The sequence below is a fragment of the Brachyistius frenatus genome, unplaced genomic scaffold (genome assembly GCF_029030835.1).
Source record: "Brachyistius frenatus isolate BFR_SWC_R1_liver_20210118 unplaced genomic scaffold, ASM2903083v1 Contig_40, whole genome shotgun sequence".
Taxonomy (NCBI): domain Eukaryota; kingdom Metazoa; phylum Chordata; class Actinopteri; family Embiotocidae; genus Brachyistius; species Brachyistius frenatus.
The window spans coordinates 1,464,104-1,480,992 of NW_027210639.1; the positions used below are offsets into that span (position 1 = coordinate 1,464,104).

The 16,889-nt window shown below is 43.7% G+C and overlaps 1 protein-coding gene across 6 annotated transcripts in view; it reads right to left on the reverse strand.

Annotated features, from left to right (window-relative positions):
- oxr1a (oxidation resistance 1a) overlaps positions 1 to 16,889 on the reverse strand; it is a 169,876-nt gene that overhangs the window by 15,631 nt on the left and 137,356 nt on the right. For all 6 annotated transcript variants that reach the window (XM_069702116.1, XM_069702118.1, XM_069702115.1 and 3 more), the window contains 4 exons: positions 7,638 to 7,790; positions 5,968 to 6,152; positions 3,227 to 3,906; positions 641 to 806 (listed from right to left, as the gene is read on the reverse strand). In XM_069702116.1, coding sequence (XP_069558217.1) covers positions 641 to 806; positions 3,227 to 3,906; positions 5,968 to 6,152; positions 7,638 to 7,790 — 1,184 coding nt within the window. The remainder of the gene's footprint in view (positions 1 to 640; positions 807 to 3,226; positions 3,907 to 5,967; positions 6,153 to 7,637; positions 7,791 to 16,889) is intronic.

Here is a 16,889-nt window from a genome sequence, read left to right on the forward strand (position 1 = left end):
AAGAGCTCTAATGCAATCATGACTACTGCTGACTTGGCAGCGTTACATCCAGGCTGAGCAACGCAACTTGGAACAACACATAAACAAGCCGAGGCTATTTTCAGCTGATGTGAAACATCACGAATTTCAGCGCAGGTCAGAAAAAGTCCAGGAGCACATTTGTGAGTGAAACGCATACTGAGGATACAAATCATGAGCTTTGGAAAGAACACAGAGCGAGTGAGCAGCTGGCTGCAGCCGATCCTCGGTCGTGTGTGCGCCCCAGCGCAGACATAAAGTGCGCGTCTGTCTCCCTGCAGAGTGAATGAATAATAAATCATCGAGCTGTCTAGCAGAGGCAGCACAGGGAGATGGGCAGAAGCTGCAGTGGGAGACAGACCTGACAAAGAATGCATATTTGATTGGTTTCAAATATTAAAAGGACTGAAGGTGAGGTACCTCAGCTATTGTGGCTTGTTAGGAATTTAATATGGGTTCACTTTGCTCTGTGTCCATCTTAAATACTCCTTTATAATATAGGGCACAGCAGTGGTTATAAGATTTTTCTTGGCCTACTACTTAGGCTACCACAACCCTTATTTGCTTGTATTCAAATGCATCATGCCCGGGGAGCAGTGGAAGGTGAGGCGGAGGTACTGACCTCTCCTGCGGCACAGAGAACCAGTACTCGTGCTTCTTGCCCTGCTGGGCATACTGCTGCATGGAGGCGCTGGCGTTGGAAATGAATGTCTTCTTCATGGGCTTTCCCACTCGCAGACACAAGAACTTGTGAGAGCGGTGCTTCCGCTTCTCAGCAGACCCTGAACCTGGACAAGGAGGCAATCACAGAAACACAGAAATCAGCCAAGGAATGTTTTTTGGGGGTATAAACTCTGGTGGCTGTTAGTTAGTGAGATTTGAGATGTTGATAGCAACATATTGTTATTTTATGAGTCAGCCAGGCTAGCTAAGCTAAAAAAAAAAAAAAAAGAGCATAGTTCCCAAAATGTCAACATAGGATTTTTTGTTCTGGACCAAATGTCTAAAAACAAAAACAAAGCACATCTTGCTGACTAACTGTTACTCTTCATAACTGTTTTTTTTTATGTGACCTAGTTTTGGATTTATTTACTTGCTACTTCAGCGAGCATTAGTAATTCTGTGGAAGAAACACAACAGATGACAGACATAAGTGGAGTAACACACTATGATTGATAGTGACACCAAGTCTTCTGCCCGTGGTACATTATCAGTGGCCTATTATAAGGTCAGAGCCGCAGGAAGCTGAATGAGATCACTGTGCCGGTGGCATCACACTGAGCCTGCCCCTGGTTGGACAGAAGCAAAACGCTAAATCATGAAGCTGCTTCCAGTACGTAGCCAAGTGGGACAAATTCATTTTTTGTTTAAATTCATGAATTCTGTATTAAAGCAGCTTGTTTAGGCTGTTTCTTGTGTGGCTTTGTTAATGTGCACAGAATAAAGGGCAGCCCTGCTGAGATGCCCGTGAATTAGAGCTGCTTCTGAAGCTCAGCTCTCTGTGAGACAATGATGTCCAGGGAGTAAACGGTAAATCTGTCTCTGACTGTCTTCTTGGGGAGACGAATCATTTTGGAATCACAGCTGTGTGTTTAAGTAGAGTGGGTTATATGGACACAACTAAGTCAGTGAGTGTGACAGACAGACAATAAGGCTGCCGTGTTATTTTAAAAACTACTAATAGTGTATATTTTACTGCTCATTTTCCCGCCTGCTTTTTTTAGAGTATTTCGATGCAGTTCATGTGGTCAGGTGATCCATCACAGTGAACATCCTGCTACCTTCATAAGGTTACGTGAAATCATGATGTCACTTTGTTACAGCTGAGAGCAGAAACTATTGTGAGACTTTGTGCTGGTGTGTTTAACGATAACCTGACATCTATAGTAGAAGCGCATTATCAATCTGTCATGAAATCAAACCTCAAACACAAACAATAAGACAACATGGACACTTTGAAAACCATGATGTGTACTCATGATTGACTGTCGAGCTGCCAGGAGATTATATTACAAAATAAGAGCAACAATTAGCTCACTGTGATGGACAGGACACCATGATGGAACAAATGGAAACCAATGGATGTCTGGAAGGAGGAAAGCGTTCTAAATCCCCTCGGGGATTAATAAAGTATATACCTACCTACCTACCTACCTAAAACCAAAAAGGGTGGCTAGTAATCTTATGTATTTGTGATCTGTAGTAAAAACGAGACCAACACAGGGGTATAATACCGGTGTTAGGGTCCTTAGGTTGAGCTTTGGGAGAAATCCTCTGTAAAAGCAAAAACCTTAAGGATACATGATTTCAAACGCATTCAAAACTCGTTATTTTGGCTGCAATTTGTAGCCCAAGAAATGTGTCTAGGGATTTTTTTTTTATGTGCACAAATATGCAGCAGGCTGGAGTGCAGGGAAATATGGGCTGGGAAGTTTGTCTCAGGGATGAAAATAAATCCTGGTCAAAAACATCAACATTGTTTTACGACTATGTTTTATTTTAAACCATTTCTCAGGAGGGTTGTTTTTTTTAAGATTCTTCACGAAATATATATAATCTTAAAACGTATACAAGTACATGTGATGTTAAAGCTGATGTTTTTCTCTTGCTGTCGTGTATGTTACCAGCAGATAAGTTTGATGTTTGATATAAACACATCTAAAACCTCGGGTCAACCCTTTAATCTTAAACATGCAGGTTTGTGCAATCTGTAGTTTGTCTGAATGCACATGAAAGCAAAGCCAGAGAAGGATGTGAAATATAAATATCAGCTGTCTGAATGCCGTCTCAGAAGGTGTTTTGATGTTGGGTTTAATCGTCACCGTGTTTCCCCTTTGGGCGCCAGGTGTGTTTGTGGCATTGTGCTGTTTGATAGGCTTTAGCTTATCACCCAGAGGAGTGGCCCCGGACCACCAGAGCCACAGATCAAAGAGCCACATAAAGCCCGGCTAGCTAGAGAGGATGCCATTTCCCTTCGTTTTTACGTTCTAATTACTAGCACCGAGGCAGAGTGGAAACGGAAAGGTTATCAGGAGCCAACATGAGAGAAGCGATGCCGTAGCAGGCAGAGAGCAGACAAACTCACTTTGATAGTCTTCAGAAGAATGTGGACGGAGAGGAGCAGCTAAAAGACAACACAATGTCCTGTACCTGCACCTCCTGGTAGAAATGATACATTTCCCGACTGAAACTCAGGACGTGTGTTTACCCTCTGCAGAGTCCTCCGTGCCGTCCTTTTGCGTCTGCTCTGCGTTCTCCTTCTCCTCCTTGCCCTGTTGCATAGTGTCCGTTTTGGAGACGTCCGTCCCCTGGTTGGCATCTCCGTGTGGACTGGCTGAGAGGGTGGTGGTGTCTGTGGCACCAGTGGTGGCTGAGCTTTGGGACCCTGGGCGAGAGTTGCTGCTGCTGGGACCCTGGGCCTGGCTAGTGCTGCTGCTGGTGGTGGTGGTGGTAGTGGTGGGTGTGCCTGGTGGCTTCTCTACGCTGTGCTGCTTGGACCCCATGGGGGACCGGCTATTCTTTTCTGTGGCGGTGTCTGGTGGATTGTCCTCTGCTTTCGCCGCGGCGGCGGGCTCCTCCGGCTGGCTGACTGAGCCACGGGCACGGCCTGGGGCCTGGGAGCTGCTGCCGGTGGCCTCCACCTTGGTGACGGTTTGCACAGACTCTGTGGAAGCGCCAGAGGACTTGTCCAGACGGAGATCCTCAGAGGACGCTTGCTCCTCCTCCCGGATGGGGGACAGCTCCGACTCGGTGAAGACATCTTCAGAGAAAGAGCCCTCGGTGCCGAGTGGGGCCGTGCTGCCGCTGTCGTTGGCCCCCGGCTCCCTCAGGCGTTGCTCTGGGTCCTTCTGGGAGGGATGCCTCTCAGCCGGCAGAGGCTCCAGGTTACTGGAAACATGAAAGTGGTACAAAAGACCGTCAAAATAAAAGAAATATTCAGATGTTGGACACTTACAAACTACAAGTTCTGGTGTCAAGAGAAAGTTCTCGGTTGAGGCTTGACATTTCAAATCTTTTACAGACATCCTGTTTGACAGAATACTGTTTCTGTCATGGAGGTTTTAGTGAAAGACACCAGATACATTGTGGAAAATTTAGGATGCAGTTTTTTTTTGGGAAGACCTGAAATAGGGACTCAATTCTTCTAGTATCTTCCATTTTACGAAGCCAACTTTTTTTTGCATGTGTCTTGTGAGTCTGACAGCTTTTTGAAATAGCAAAACCAAACATATTTAACTAATAATCAACCATTTGTATGGTTCATAATTTCTTATTTATAGTGTCAGAGGCTATTTCTGCAGCACAACCTCATTCAATTTGAATGACACATTAAATAAAAGCAAGTAAATTATGTTGGTCACATTAATTTAACTTAATAATGCTGTCACACAAGATTGCTGCTTCTGCTCTCATTCCGTCTCTGAACGGTCAAACATGATTCACAAGATTAAACACGATAATTACAGGAGTACATACAGTATGTTCAGTTGACTGTTTAGCAGATCTAACAACAGCCCTGTAATAAAGCCAAACATGTTGTTTTTTTTATAACTGTTTTAATGTTTAGTTTTTGATGAAATGGCAATTCCCATTTTAGATGATTGTGGTGATTCTGTGTTGTGTTTTATTACATTGACAGGTGTTTCTATTATTTTGTCCACCTTATTTACAGTGTGTCAATGTAGGTAGGCTAAATAATTCAGCACAAGGCCAGGAACAAAACACCTACAAGGAGAAAACTGTGTTTTTGTTTTGTGATTAATCCATAGTTGTGTAATTGCTAATATCCCAAACATCAAACTAATTTATTTCACTGAACAGGGGAACAAATTACTGCAAATAGAAATGTTGAAGTCTTGTTTTTGAAAAACTCAAAGAGGCTGCATGCAAACAAAACACTTGAGAGAATGACATCCTACAGGCACTTGTTGCTCAGCTGTGTTCAGACAGAGAAACAGCAAGAGAGAGAGAGACAGAGAGAGAGAGAGAGAGAGAGAGAGAGAGAGAGAGAGAGAGCAAGAGAGACAGAGAGAGAGAGAGAGAGAGAGAGAGAGAGAGAGAGAGAGAGAGAAAGAGCGAGAGAGAGAGAGAGAGAGAGAGACAGCAAGAGAGACAGAGAGAGAAAGAGAGAGAGAGAGAGAGACAGCAAGAGAGACAGAGAGAGAGAGAAAGAGCGAGAGAGAGAGAGAGAGACAGCAAGAGAGACAGAGAGAGAAAGAGAGAGAGAGAGAGAGAGACAGCAAGAGAGACAGAGAGAGAGAGAAGAGAGAGAGAGAGAGAGAGAGAGAGAGAGAGAGAGAGAGAGAGAGAGAGAGAGAGAGAGACAGACAATGAGCCTCAGCTGAGAAAACAGCTGGGCACAAAAAGCACCCATTTGCCTGCACAATAACAGCTCCAACTCAAGCAGCTAAATACAGCTCTGCCACAGACCCTGCAACCAGCATGAGGAACAGAGAGAAATGGTTCATAACTCTACACTATTTGTCACTTGCATACACTTGGCTTTGGCAACATTAAATCAATAAAAGTAAAGAAAAATAAAAAACGGACAAATCTGTGGAGGCAACACAAGTGAATCCTGTGAAGTGGCTGCTTCCTCTTGCATAAAGAGGTGAGAAATCACAATGTAGGAGGGTGCAGGCACACTTCATTAACCCCATTGTAATTGACATTTCCTTTATATTTTGGTATGTGTGTGTGTGTGTGTGGGGGTGGTGATGACACTGTCCGATGGTTGCTAATGGTTGCGGAGAATGACATTGATTACAGTGAGGTTGCTGCCTTTCTGTGTGGGTGAGAGACACATGGAAGATCAAAACTAAGAATGCAGATTTATGTGGAGGTAAATCAGAGTGAGAGGTCTGTGTTCACATTCATAGCTGCATATACTTTATGTAATGCCGTCCTCCTCACAGGAGCCATCTCCTACCACTACACGTATTCTCTTACTCGGGGACGGCCTCTCTGATCTTGGGGTCGGTGATCTCCTTGTAGATGGCGGCAGACTGCACCTCCTCCAGGGGACACATGATGCCGTACTCCTCGCACCCATGGGCCAGAACCAGGGGGTCCATCCGGTGAGGGTCGAACATGATGTTGTTGGGCGTCACCAGCAACACCCCGCTCACCGCACCCTGACAGCAGGACAACAGAGGCACAATGAGATCCATCAGACTCTGTTCCATAAAAGGAACAACTTAGCATGTTATCTGCCATAAAGCGCCTCCAGCGCACAAACAACTGGAGGCCAAATCCATTTCAGCACAAATGTCCTAAATCAAGTAGAAGCTATTGACTGCCAGCGCCGACCACTTCAGTGCTTTCATTTGGTACCTGGGAGTGAATCAGCAGTGGTTCAATGCCACGGATCTGTGTGTGTGTGTGTGTGTGTGTGTGTGTGTGTGTGTGTGTGTGTGTGTCACACACACACACACACACACACACACACACACACACACACACACACACACACACACACACACACACACACACACACACACACACACACACACACACACACACACACACACACTTTGAGAAAGGCTGTGTTTATTTCAGTTTGGGACGTCCTGGCAGCTGGCTGCCATCATGCTGACTCTGATTCAAACCTCGACCAACAACCACAGAATGTATGCAGTTTTTCGTACCTGCCAATCAGTTGTTTTTATTCTCTCCTGAAGTTACTGATTAATTATGGTACAAAAGTACAAACTAAATATACAAAGATCTGATCAGACTTAGATCAGAAGGTAAAGAAGACCCGAACACAACATTTAACCATACTTTAGACCTTTTAACATCCCGGACTTGTAAAACACTTCAAGGAGCTGCAGACTTCCCGGTTAAAGACCATCTGAACAACATGAACTATAATCAGCTGAATTAAACTACAGTCAGCAGGAGAGACGCTCCTCTTCATGTGCTCGTCTACAGGGTTGGTCATGTCTGCTCACACACGTGCCCACAGACATCAGGATGTTTCTCTACTGCTTACTGTAAAATCTCCATTCCTGTTTCTTAAATTAATAATAATAACAACAACAATAAGCATAATGATAATACGATAAAGACGAAACTTGGGAGGTGTGAAATAATTAGAAGGTATAATGACTTTGATATTGCTACAAATACCAGAGGAGGGAAAAGCAAAATAATATGAGAATAACTGTGATGACTCAGACAGAATTGTAGATCTATTAGATTCTGGATGATCAAATGGATGATTTAATATTTTCTTTGATTTCTTCTGGTGTTATTCTGAAATCTTAACGTATATTACTGATTGTAAAAAGCAGCACTTGATCTTCCAACTGAGTGACGACAAGCAACAACGAGCAGCTTCACTGTGGAGATTTGTTTTAAAGTGCATTGTTGTTCTTTTCATTTGTCTAATAATTCCATATTTACAGCGAGACTGTCTGAGGTATAAAGTGTGCCGAGTAGCTGCAGCTGGCGGCTCTCCAGTGTGTCTGCATTTACTTTGATTCTTCGATATGCAACCACTTCCAGCCACTCTCTTCCATCTTCCACATTTAGGTGTTTGCTGACGGCAATTTATGCTTCAGTCTGCAGTTGCCTGTCAAGTGTTCATACTCATACATGGTTGTGTGTTTTCTTACCTTGCCATCAGTGATGTACTTGCAGTTGATCTTGAGGAACTTCTCTGTGAGGGCCTCTTCCTCCTCGGAGGTGGATGACACCACTCTGGCCTGGCGCAGGGCCGAGAACACCGGGGGGTGAACGCCTTCTGGTCTGGGGGGGCCATCGGAGTCCTGCGAGGAGGAAGCGTGGCGGTGGGGACAGTGCAGGGGAGAGGAAATAGTCAGCATGATGTTGAACTCTTCTGTGTTGGTCCCGATAAACAAAACAAGGTGCCAGGAAACACGGGATGGATACAGTTCATAGTTCGGACGCACGTAAAACTGAATAATGACAATAAAGCTGGATTCCACTTTATCCTGGTGTACACATCTTGTCTAAATCTCTCAATAGGTTTCAACCCAACAGACAGCCCCGTAAATAATAAGCACTGGAGAACAGGCAGAGCTCGGTGCACTTGGTAAAACATGGTGGAACTAATTTATGTCTCACTTCACCAAACTAATGTGTTTGAGTCTCTAAATGTATTATCTATATATAAACAGATATATTCTGCACAGCAGAACAATCGAGTTAAAAGAAACCCAGTGATGAACCGATAGCATTTGCCTCCTGTGTGCCTGAGCTTCACAGTGGTAATTAGGTGAAAACATTCATATGAGACCTCAACTTTAATGATGTTGAACAATTTCATATCTAGTTAATGTTATTATATTAGAGACTAATACGCCCTTGAGTCAAGGGTGGGTTTAGACACTCATGAATTGGGGCCGGGGGTGCAAAGAAGGTCCAATTGGGAAATGAGCAAAAATATGTTAAGACCTGGTTATTGTAATAATAAACTGTGAACAGTTACATCATTTATTCAGTGTAATAGAGGAATGCCAAATAAACTCGGAATATTTTCATCTTAAATAAAATCAACAAAAAGCTGCAATTTGGAACTCCAAACAGTAGACAGCCATGGACAGATGATCAGACAACGGGATCCTGGACACGGGCATGCTGAAGGCCCTCCAGGTGCAACATCCCGAACTGGAGGACACAAGACTACAAAAGCTGTAGCTGTATTTTGCGTCTCTTGGTGATTGTTTTGCATCTCTTGGTGGGTTTTTTTTGTGGGGGTTTTTCCAAGCCTGTAGTGGTTTTGCATTTCCTCACAACTGTTTTGCATCTGTTTGTAGAGGCTTTGCACACATCCACGGTCATTCTGTATCTTTCCAACAACAACAAAAGTAAAAGTCCTCTCAGGGCCTCTACACAGTAGGTTTGTTTAGTAATCCGTCAATAAAACTAATACTTTCCACCGTGTGCACAACCATTGACTGTTTATAAAAATGGTTGAGCTCCTTGGTCTGAGAAGTGAAGCCGACGTGGAAGTGCTACAAAGTGAAATACCACTGAGGACCACTAGGGGCTGGATCAGAAGAACCTCTGGCTCCATAGACTTCCATTCAACTTCTTTCATAAAATGCAAAGTTAAATATTTTTTCCGCAAGTCATTCTGATGCTATTAACTACATTTACTGCTTCCGATTATTTTTCTGGCAATCCATCTGAAAATACTCTCATCATTAAAAAGCGGGACATTCGGGGGCTTGCGTGGTTCGATTGATACGCCTGAGGTGCAGTCAGGTTTCTGCTATCATTGAGCGTGGGCAGCATCCTTGGGTTCCCAGTCAGATTACTCAGATCCACCCATTGCTCCTCCCCAGTTTGTCCCAATATGATCACTTCCAGCTCCGAAAAAAACAAACCACGATGGCGACGGCTGAAACGCTGCACTCGAGGCTTCAAAACGACAGTTCATGTGTCGTCACGGTAAGTTGCCACTTATGCACGAGATTCCTGATACATTTGAGCACAAGCAGTTCATGCACTAATCTATGAGTTGTGTGAGCATGTATACTTGTGTATTTTTATGTACGAACCAAATTTAACCACTTATATGTGTCGGAGTAAAATTAATCATTACCTTATATATGTAATATTATTATTCAATGTAACTTTCCAGTTTACCTCCAACACTTCTACCAGCGTATGAACTGCTGGCTTAACTATGTCTAGTGAAGAAGGAAACATTCCAGTCTCATGGTGGAAGATGTCCTTGTTCTGGCTCCATATTTCCCGATAAATATGTGCCTGTATCTATAAGCTTGGTCTGACTCATCATGTGCACTCTGTGAAAGCTGTCCTTTCAGCTGAAACAGATTGACTCTGTGATTCTCTGATATTCTTTGATATTCTCTCGTTATTAAATTGACAAAAAAAAGTCATTGTTCATCTGTTCATTTCTCACGTCAAAATACATCATTTCCATGACGATATGTGCAAAGGAAAGTAAACTGAAATCACCAGAAGCAAACAGTGAAAAATTATAAATCAATATATTCCACACACACACACACACACACACACACACACACACACACACACACACACACACACACATTCATTTAATTTGTTATTATACATGCAGCTATAATACTGGATAAAAACTATTATTTTCCTCATAATTATGCTTGTTTCTCTACAATCTGCCAGAGGCTGTGCAGCCAAGAAGGAATTTAAATTATATGTCAACCATGTTGTTCCTTTTTACAGTATGTTGACACATAGACCATAAAGCAATTTTGTTACTGCTTCCTCATCTGCGCTATGCTAACTGCAATCTGCCACAGATGGTGTGTGTGCTGGGCTGGAAACACAAGGTGTGGTGGGATTGCTGTTTCTACCAGCGGCCTGTTGCCATGCAATGAGAGCCTGCTTCAAGTCTGTCCACAGGGACAACTGTTGGTCTGACTGACTGGACTGTGGTCGACAGGACGGACTGTCTCCGGCACAGAAGGACTGTTGAGAGAGTCAGATTGGATGCGAAGATGAGAGGAAGTGTGGGATGTGAGAAAGAGGGGTGAAAAAGGAAAACAAAATAAAAGGGAGCAGAACCAGCAGCAGTGGATGCAGTCGCTGCTGTAGAGGAACAGATAAAGAGAGCTGAAGGCAATGAAAGGGCGGGATTGGAGTGAGGACAAAGACGAAGACGAAAAAGCAGGCCAGAGAGGAGTGTGTGGGAGTCATCATCGAGGGGGGATGCTGACCGCGAGGGGAGGGCGTCAAGAGCCGGTGGAGAAGTGGAAGTGAAGAGCAGCGTCGAGCTACAGCAGCAATAAAGAGCTCAGAGAAGAGAGCCCGAGCCCATAACAACTGTCTGCTGTCCTCCTGACACCCACACCCACACCTCCCCTCTCCGTCTCCCAGCACAGTCGACAAACAGCCTGCAGCTACTGACCCACACCGACACAAGCAGCCCAGACACTGGCAGCCGGGGAAGGCTGAGGAGGCCGGCCAATCTGTTACAGCCAAAACAAGCCTCTCTGAAGGAGGAGCAGCGAGAGGGACCTACAACTGTGAGGTGGAGATAAATAGGAAAGGGATCGGAGCAAAAAACAACCAGAGAAAAGCAGGTTGTCTGACCTGTCAGAGCATCTACTGCTGATGAATTTAAGATCTGAGGCCCAGCTGGTTAAAACGAGGACAAAATGTGTAGGAATTCAAGCAGCTCGTCATCCTCTTCAACTAAACACAACCTCACCTACACAACTGCTCTTCATCGCTCCACTCTTCAACCAAGTCGCTTTCCAGTGACTCATTTAAGCTGGCCTTCCTGCTCAGAGGTTAAATATGAAAAGAGAAGCAGGCTTTTCCATCCCTTCAAATAAAAAAAAAAAAAAAAAGACAGGCCACAACACACACCTGGACTGAAATGAGCAGCTACCAATGACAAAACTTGTCCTCCTCCATCCAAACGCAGAACAAACAGTTCTTATAGTCGCTGTCATTAAGTCTGACACGGATCAGAAAGGGGTGTTATGTGTTGGTACAAAATAACACCCATTGCACATCCAACACAGTCCACATGACTGTGAAGCACACTCGCTGTCCATCAGCTGAGAGCAGCTGCTCATAAGGCGACACCATGTGACAGGTAAGGATTTCTCTTTCTGGTATTTTGCCAAATTTTAAAAGCAAAAGAAGAGAGATCCTGTTGCAGTAGCATTTGTACGTGATGTTGCTGTGTGAGCTGATGATTAGTAAATACAATTAAAAAAAAAACAGCAAACGGTGAGCAAAAGTTCTTCTCGTGAAGCTGACAATCTGTCCTTTTATTCATCTTTTAATCTGAAAATCTCCTTAATAACATGGCTAAGAGCCCGTGGAGTTGGTGTGATGATCGTTGCTACATAGTTAAATAGGAGTTCTTCTTTTTCCACAAAAACTGCCCAGTCATCAGCCCCTCTCTCCCTCCATCTTTTGTGTTAACTTGATTTCAAAACTGGGTGTTATTTAACACTGATGATTACATTGAATGGTTTGCTTTATGTAAATTTATAATTCAACTGAACTGTCAAAATTCAATGTTGGTCAAGTTTCCCAAAGTACCTGCAGTCACTGAAGCGGGGTGTTCGTTTAATTGAATTTGAACTTTAAGCTTCTTCAAAATGTATCCATTAACTTTTGCTTTTTACCACTTAGCTATCATTTTTTTACCTAATACTTTTATTCATCCATTACTTTCAGCTTTTTAAATAATGTATCACTTTTAGTTCTAGATCTATTACTTTGAACTTTTTAACCACATATCTATCAGTGAACTACTTTTAGTGATCTAGTCTAGTTTTTATTCCACTACTCTGTAACTTTCCAACCATGCATGTACTTTTAACTATTTCAAATGGTGAAAGGTAACTTTAGCTATTTGTTTTAGCCACTTTTCCATCACTTGTAGTTTTTTTTTTTATTTTAAAATTTGTGACTTTTAGCTTTTTAAATATTTACTTTAATCTAACTAGGTCCACTGTTTATATTATTTTTAGTTAACTAGTTTGTATAATATTTTACTACCATTTCATGTATCCATGATTATAGGTTCTCAACAGTTCAGACTTTTAGATCACAAATTCATCTTACCACATTTAGTCACTTATTTGAAAAGTATTACTAAGTATTACTTCAATATTGAAACCATTTCTCTTCATTAGACTTTCTAACTAGTGTTCATGCTCTCTCATTCGCAGCATTTAGTGATTTCATTTTTCAATGAAATGGTCATTTTCTTTTCTTTATTTCTAAATGAATTGAGCTGCCATGCTAATGTTTCCAAGTGCACCCCGGGGCGCGAGCAGCCTGTTTGGGAATCAATGGTTTAGACGATTAGCTTACTAAAATGAGCAAACTAGCAGTGAACACAAAGGTCAGCTGACAGTTTTAGGCTCTGAAATATAAAAACAGCACCACTCTGCCAAAAACACTTCACATAATTGAAGTGAATATTGCTTTTCTGCTTTTCTCCTCTCATATATGACCAGTGTTTGTCTGGCGCTGGCCTCCAAGGCATCTGATATTTTCTCAGCGTTGTAGCGTGGCACTGTGAGGGAGTTCTTTATTATATCCCATATTAACCCTCAGCCTCCTCCAGACATCCAGCATGGCACGGCAAGTAAGACAGAAGGGTGAACTCAAACGACCTCCCAGAAAAATGAAGACAAACAGACTTTCTTTGACCACGTTTGAGGTGAGCCGTGACATGCCGACGTCCTGAGGTGACCAGATACCAGACAGAGTCGTATGTGTGTGACATCAAAGGGAGAGAAAGAGCACAGCGCAGCGTAGTGGACTGGCTGCTGTGCTGAAACCCAAAGATGAAAGAGCCGCTGTGCTGGCCACTGTGAGTACCGTCTGAGAGGGGGAGGAAGGAGGAGGAGGAAGGTAGGATGGAAGAGTGTTGAGTTGAACTGGATGTAGAGGAAGAGGAGCCGAGGTGAGGTGAGGTGAGGATGGGTGGGGTGGGGGGGTCGCCCGGGAAAACCTAAGGCCTAACGTGGCCACCATGAGCTTACGTGAGGGTTTCGGTGAGGTGGATGGAGGACGGCATCGAGGTAATCTACTCTATGGGAAGCTGACAGGGATGCTGGGGACAGCAGATGGGTGTAACATTGTGAGATGACAACTGTGGTGGGGCGAACAGAAATCAATACCCTTTTAGTTTCAAACCGATATTTCTCTCCGCACCCGCAGTTAAGTTAGAAAGGAAAAAAAGAGGCTGCGGCTTCTGTGATATATGGCCCCAATCCAGGTCATGGTGAGGAAGTGAACGTCAGAGGCTCTATAAGACTGTACTGATCCGCATACATTAGAAACAAGCAGCATCTTGTACATTTTTTTTTTTTAATGTGACGTATTTGAGCATAATTTGCTTCTATGTAATAATAAAGATTTCAGAGAGGAAGTCTTGAGGTGCCACCTGACTTTGACCTTGACAGTGACACATGGTGCAACCAAAAATCGATCCACAGCTCCACCTTGTGGGCATGGCCGCGTTCTGCAAGATGGAGCACACAATAGTTGGAATTCATCAAACGCCTCGAGCCAGAAGTCTTCAAGTACAATCTGTACTGTTGTTCCTATCACCCAGTATTACAGTCCAATATCATGCCGCAGCCCGAGGAGCTGATATTTGGAATCTGTCATGCTTGATAACATTGAGATCCAATCTGTAACACCTTTTTTTGTTTTTACAAGTTAATCACAAGATTTGTACTAAGATACAGCAGGCATAGGAGGTGGTTTTAAGAGATGGCACCACATACAGTACATAGGTAACTAAACGGGTGCTACTTCCTCCAATGCTAATTTTAGATGGAGCCCCAGTGGAGGAGAGGAAGGAAGGAGGGAGGTAAAAGTGGTGCCAAAAGAGGAAGAGACAGACAAGGTCACAGTAGTAGCTGTACCACCAGGGTGTGTAAGCATGTGTGTGTGTGTGTGCGTGTGCGTGTGTGTGTGTGTGTGTGTGTGTGTGTGTGTGTGTGTGTGTGTGTGTGTGTGTGTGTGTGTGTGTGTGTGTGTGTGTGTCAGTGTGAGCACGAGGAAGGTCTGGATAGGATGAAGAGAATGCGCCTGCCCACACATATGACCAGAGAGCAACTACGCCAGCGAGCCAGTGGATGCCAAATAATCCGACGACAGCAAGACCGCCAGCCGGAAAGTCAGCCAGTGTGCACGCGCACAAACGCACACGCACACGCACACGCACACGCACACAAACACACACACACACACACAAACAGCCAGCCAGCCAGCCAGCCAACGATCCATGCCTGCAAGATGTGTTACTTTTTGCTGCCAATACCAGCAGGCCAGCAGGCAGACCGAGAGCATGAAGACACTTCAGAGCTGCTGTATCTGGCCTTTAGCTCCCACAGAGAAACACTGAACAATGTAACTGCATGGTGAAAAAAACTTTTAGCATGCTCACTGAAGCACGGGTAACAAGTGAATTAAAGCATATGATGGATTCATAGTTCACATCAGATCCTCTGTAGAAGTTTGATGTGACACCTCTAACTCTTTTCTCTTCTACTTTCTGACAATGGAAATTAAAGGGTGTCACTTCAGAATCTGATCATCAGATGTTCGTTTGAAGTCCTTCACCTCCAAAACCTTAAACTCACCCTTCATTGAGGAGTTAAAGGCAACAAGGGGAAGAAGAGGCCAGCTGAAACACTGCGTGGAGACACACAGATCAGCAATTTATGGGACACATGCACACACACACATGCACACACACACACACACACACACACACACACACACACACACACACACACACACACACACACACACACACACAGGTTACTCTATTCCAAAAATAAACTCCACAGGCCACGCGGTGTGATGAATGTTACTTTGCCAAAAGCAACAACACATTCTAAAGATCAAAATAAATGCACTGCAGGTTGGTCTAGTATGACCAGGATGGGAGAACTGTTGTACACCAGACATATGGTGGTTAATATTAGCAAATGTAAGCTGTCGTGTAAATGAGTGGGTTTTCTGACTTCATGGCTCCTTCACATTTGCTTCTTTCTTAGCATGGACTGTTATTCTGTATCTACCACTAATTACACAAAATCCATATTTCTTTCTCATTATTATTTCATATTATATTATTTCTCAGCTCTCCTCATTACTCAGAGCTCCTCCTTAAGTCTGCAATGATCATTTACTGATGCCAAGTTGCATTTTGCTCACATCCAGTGAGGGTCTGTGTTGTTAACAGCTTGGTGAGTTTTGGCACACAACATGCATCATATGGTGGTCAGTGCTGATTGGTTAAAGGCTCTTCCAACAGTTTCCAAATGAACTTGAGGTCTGCGCCTGTTTGGACGCAACGACTGGAAACAATCTCCAATGGAGCCTGGCCAGACTCATTAAGTCATGCAGTAAATTTGGGTCTGGTAAAACCAGGCTAGGTTGGTACCAGAACCAGACTTTTGGGTCAGGCCAGGCCTAAGTCATAATCACTTTTGTGGTTGACACGGATACATTTATTACAACACTGAAATGTACGAGATCCAGCTTCACTTCAGAACTGGCTAAAAGACTCGATGAAGACCGGCCAGCGTTACTACGAAGAAAGTGGAGGGTTGAAGGTAAATTCAGACATTGATCCCAATCTGAATGGCAACTCTTCAGTTGATCATGTTAGCTACACCGATGCGCCTTCCCACATCTTCATCTGATTCTAGTTTTGATGGCAATAAATTATAATAACACTCTGCCGGAAAATAACTGTGTTGTGTTTAATGGCTTTGATTATTTGTCAAGCTATTTGAACCTCCAATAGGCTTTTTAAAGCGTCTTGTGTGGGATCTGACTGCCTTCATATCTTCATCTCAAAGAGACGCATCTGAGAGTAGTTTCTCTTCAGGGCACTCGTCTTCATCGGGGTTAGACCAGCTTTTTGCTGCTTGCACTGCTATTACTATACACCTCCCAGAACCATTCATGTCGATAACAACCTCATTCAGACGAGCGTGCCGAGCTCCAAAATAGGTTTGTAATTAAAAGATGCTGGGGATTCTGGAGAGAGAGAAGACGCAGGGTGAGTTATTAAGGTCTCTTCCTGTGGTTTAAAAATGAAACGGCACCTGGATGTCACATCCTTCTGTATAACTACCAACACGCATGCACGCACACGCACACGCACACACACACACACACACACACACACACACACACACACACACACACACACACACACACACACACAGAGGGAGACAGATAGGAATGTACAGGCAGGCACACACAAACAAGCAGAGTTGACAGATACAGACGCACGCTTTCTCACACAGACAGTCAGACACACACACACACACACACACACACACACACACACACACACACACACACACACACACACACACACACACACA